This window comes from Scophthalmus maximus, chromosome 3 (assembly GCF_022379125.1).
Source record: "Scophthalmus maximus strain ysfricsl-2021 chromosome 3, ASM2237912v1, whole genome shotgun sequence".
Classification (NCBI taxonomy): Eukaryota; Metazoa; Chordata; class Actinopteri; order Pleuronectiformes; family Scophthalmidae; genus Scophthalmus; species Scophthalmus maximus.
Window position 1 is genome coordinate 2297501 of NC_061517.1, and position 5000 is coordinate 2302500.

Here is a 5000-nt window from a genome sequence, read left to right on the forward strand (position 1 = left end):
GAAGTTTTCCACCAAAAAGACACCGGCCACTTTGAGCCGACAAGTAACGTAAATCTGCTCAGCGACCAATAAATATGAATTTAATTGATGTGTATCGCTGCGTTGGAAATGTCCACGTCTTGTTGTGTCTTGTCAGTTAATCAATTCTGACAAACACGTCCCCTGATTTCACACAGACCAGCTGTGAAATAAAAAGACTCCGTGTGGGACATTGTTCCATTATTTATGAGCAATTTTTTCTTACCTGCGTACAGTTTCATAAAAAACAATTAACACTTTCTTTAATTCGCCTCATAATTAGAACCAAACTGTGTCGACTTTCTGGACAAAATTCCAGCTGATTAAGAGGAAATGTTCCCCGGAGGTAGCTTTAAATATATATATTTATTATATTTGTATAATAAAACTCATACAGGTCCGATTCAGACGAACGACCTCACGTGCAGTCACTGTGTTTTGTCTTTGCAGCTGATTATGAAATATGAATATTCACGTGAAGTGAAGGCCCTGTGTCCCGGCTGACCTGACGTTGTCGTGTTTCTGGATATAGATCTTGTGAAACATCATGTCTTCCTTCTTGGCATTGATGTCAGCCTTCATCTCCATGGCGACGTGCCTCGGCAACACCGACAGCAACAGACGTTCCTGGAAAACACGCGGAAGAAAGAGAGAGAGAGAGAGAAAGGAAACGCAGATTGTGTCAATCACAACGTCGTCGGTCGGATGTCTGTGTGTGTGTGTGTGTGTGTGTGTGTGTGTGTGTGTGTGTGTGTGTGTGTGTGTGTACCTGTTGCTGGTTCTCCCTCTGCAGGTGTAGTCGGGCCTGGATGTATCCTCTGGTCTCCTGGAAGGCTTGTCTCTGGGAGACCTCGGCGGGGTAGTGGGTGCAGATGCCGATGATGTTGGTGCAGAGGAAGATCAGGACGTTAGCGCTCACCTGAAGAGAGGAAGAGAGAGGAAGAGAGAGGAAGAGGAGGAGTCAAGCCGAGGACGAGAGGACGGATCCTGAGAGAAAACCGATCAAACTGTACGAGACCCGTTATTTCTCGTGTGTGTTTGCAGTTTGTTTATTGCTGCTTCCTGGAAAAGTGCACAGGGAGAGGATTTCAAAGTTTTTTTTAATACTGTAAATAAATATTATACTGTAAACTCCGGACATGAGGTCACAGGCTTTTTACTGTAACTTTAAATTATGATACTCCTCGTCCGAATGAATTTCATCCCCCTGTTGACTGTTCGAGTCACAGTGGAACATAAGTCGGTGCGTCTGCGTCGTCACGTGAAACTCAGGGGTTTGGACTCGGATCACTTGAATCTGATTGGACGAAACCCGCCCTCACCCGCGTCGCTCCACGAGGACGAGAGAAGAGTCAAATGTACAAATGAGTCTTTGTTTGTCTTGTTAATTTCTTTAATCGCCTCCGGGATCAAAACGCATCGAACGTTTTTCACGTTTTACAGGAAGAGACGAAAGGGAAGCAAACACACACACACACACACGCACACACACACACACACACAAACACAAACACAAACACGCACACGCGCACACAAACACAAACACAAACACGCACACGCGCACACACACGCGCGCACACACACACACACACACACACACACACACAGAACATTTCCTCTGACAGGAAACGATCCTGTTGGTTGGATCCGTCGCCCCCTCTCTGCTCCTCTCCGTCCACCTCGTCGTGTCCAGTGCCGCTGCGTCAGGGCCCAGAAACTCTCCCCGACGTGCATCATGGGAAAACGCTGTGAGCCGCTGAAGGGGCCACTTCCTCCGGAGAGAGGAGAGTTGTTGGTGTTTGCTCCGGACTCCAGACAAAGGTTCAGCGCGAAGCGGGGGGAAGTGATGGAATTCTCCTCAATGTATTCTTACTTATCACCATAATAACTCTGAAACACAGATGATTCCAGGGGGCACGGGGTTTTCACTTTACTCACTCTTCACATCACTGCAGCAGTTAATCGTTTCGTCAAATCGACTTCTAAATCAATCGACGGCTATTTTGTTAATCGATCAATCGGATCAAGTAGTTTTTATCAAAAAGAAAAGTCAAAATTCTCTGATTTCAGCTTCTTCAATGTGAATATTTCCTGGTTTCTTTGCTCCTCTGTGACAGCGGACTGAACATCTTTCTTGTGTGGACAAAAACAAAACATCATCTTGGAGTTTTGGGGAAACACGATCGACATTTTATGAACCAAACAACTGATGGAGAAGATGATCGACGGATTAATCGATGAGGAAAATAATCAGTCAAATAGTCAGTTCAGCTCTAACATCACTGTTAAGTGTTTCTGTTTCCTTTGCTTTAGAAGTTTTCGACGGGAAAGTTTAGAAATAATCCAGAATTTTTCGTCTCCAACCTGCAGTTTAGAAATAATCTTTAGAAACTTTCTCCCATGTTGCCCTTCTCTCACGGTCGTAGTGTTCGACCGCCGTCCTGACACTGATCCAAAGAAACTCCTTCACGTGTAAACAGAAGAAATGGAAGAATTCCGAGGTGACGCACAGGAGCAGAGGCAGACAGATGGGTCACGGTGATGGACATGTGAGTTTGAAGAGAAGGCAATAACAAGGGGGCGGGGTTTAAAAAAAAACATAATGGACGAAGCAGATGCAATATAAAAAAGGTGAACAGGTGGTTGAGGAGCAGGACGAGACGGATACAGGCCCCAGTGACACGAGGCAGATGGCTGCGAGCGCCGCTCTGTTTACTTCACTCTCCCTGCTCCGGCAGAAGAAAAGAAGAGGAAGAAGACGCCACGAGACAAAAGTGAAACCCGGAGCTGCAGGTGGACGGCGGCTGGCGTCGGTCACAACTGACAAGCGTGTGTGTGTGTTTTCTCCGCACGCGGTGCAGCTGCTGCGAACGTGTGTGAGCTCACAGGCTCAGACTAATTGCTTGCTCTTCTCAAGAGGGTGAGAGGGTTTACAGAGCGCGCACACACACACACACGCACGCACGCACGCACACACACGCACACACACACATTCACCCACAGTCACACACAGTCACACACGCACACACACACACACGCACACACACACAGTCAAACACAGTCACAGTCACACACACAGACACACACAGTCACACACGCACACACACACGCGCACACACACACGCACGCACGCACACACAGTCACACACACGCACGCACGCACACACACACACGCACACACACGCACGCATGCACACACAGTCACATGCACACACAGTCACACGCACACACACACACACACACACACAGAAACACACAGTCACACACACACACACACACAGACACACAATCAGACACACACACACACACACACAGTCACATGCACACACAGTCACACGCACACACACACACAGACACACACACACACACACACACACACACACACACACACACACACACACAGAGACACACAGTCACACACACACACACACACACACACACACACACACACACAGAGACACAGTCACACGCGCACACACACACACACACACACACACACACACACACACACACACACACACACACACACACACACACACACACACACACACACACACACACACAGGTCCTGTGTTTACGCAGCAGCACTCCTCTGCCGCCCGAACACGCCGCGGTCGCCGCACCTGCTCGTGTCCTCTGAGCTCAACAACACACTCATTTGTCACAACTCTTCACTTATTGGCGGCGACTGTCTCGCGTCTCCCCTCTGCTCCGCTCTAGAGTCACGTGACGACGCGCCGGGATCATCGCCGCCCGCCAGGCGGCTCCACGACCGAGCTGCTGCACCAACACGATCGCGGCCCAATAAAAGGTTCATGTTCAGTTTGTGAAGACGGAAGAAAGAAAAAGAGAAGACGCGGGAATTAATAAAATCACGTCACAGGAAAAGCAGACGTCATTTCCCCCCCGGAGGAGACCAGATGGGAGCAGACGACACGACCTCAGCCTCGTCCCCGGATCGTCCACATGGATTTATGTAAGAGATGCTCTGGTCCAGACAGGAAACACAACATACACACAAGCAACTACTACTACTTGTACTACTACAACAACTTGTACTACTACTACTACGTGTAATACAACAACTTGTACTACTACTACAACAACTTGTACCATTACTACAACTTGTACTACTATTTTCTTACTCAAGGGAAATTAAAGTATAAAACTGGACATTAAGGGGTTAATGATTTGACATTGTGTCTTTCCCCTGATACATTATGAAAATTAAATTTTGCCACATAAAAAACAACAACATCCACCCCCTTAAATAAAATCCATTTCCTTAAAATCATGGAACACTTTATTTTAATTATATATATATATATATAATATGCCAACGGAAAATTCAGAATCTTTATTTATAATTTCTCTCTCTTCCGTGATGATGGATTTTACACAGCGGCTCTTCACTTCAGCAGGAAGTCGGTGGTCGTGACACCGAGTCTGTAAACATGGACTTTTAAGGCCATCGGGCCTCTCGTCAAGTCTGTGGGAGAGATTTCACAACTTCCCACGAGACGGACGCAGATCTAATGCATCAGGGGAAGATTGTTTAGAGCGGATGCAATCAATATTTTTACATTAACAATGGATCGTGTGGCGACTTGCAAACAAATCCACAGAATCGTCACTGGCCTCTGCAGCTCCTGCACAGATTCAATGTTTGGGTTTTTTCCAGCCTCAATGGAAACAACAGGCGGCTCGAAAAATCAAATACACCCACGAAAAAAAACCAACATATTTCCCACAGGAGTTGGTAAAAAGAAAAGAAAAGACCAGAGCGAAAATCAGTCACAAGCATGACTACAAATTAAATTAGCTCGGCGTGTAAATAAACAGCTGTTTGTCTTATAAACTTTATAAGTGATGGTGAAGTACTTGTGTGGCGTTCACTGTCAGTCGGATGTGACGACTCATCAGCACTCAAAGGAGATTCCATTTAAAGGGGCAGGAAGTGATTTTAAACCCATACACTTTTT

At 46.6% G+C, this 5000-nt stretch overlaps 1 protein-coding gene across 2 annotated transcripts in view; it reads right to left on the reverse strand.

The window, feature by feature from the left end:
- LOC118316907 (adenylate cyclase type 6-like) overlaps positions 1 to 5000 on the reverse strand; it is a 34139-nt gene that overhangs the window by 14075 nt on the left and 15064 nt on the right. For both annotated transcript variants that reach the window (XM_047330825.1, XM_047330826.1), the window contains exons 4-5: positions 788 to 937; positions 524 to 645 (exon numbers count right to left, since the gene is read on the reverse strand). In XM_047330825.1, coding sequence (XP_047186781.1) covers positions 524 to 645; positions 788 to 937 — 272 coding nt within the window. The remainder of the gene's footprint in view (positions 1 to 523; positions 646 to 787; positions 938 to 5000) is intronic.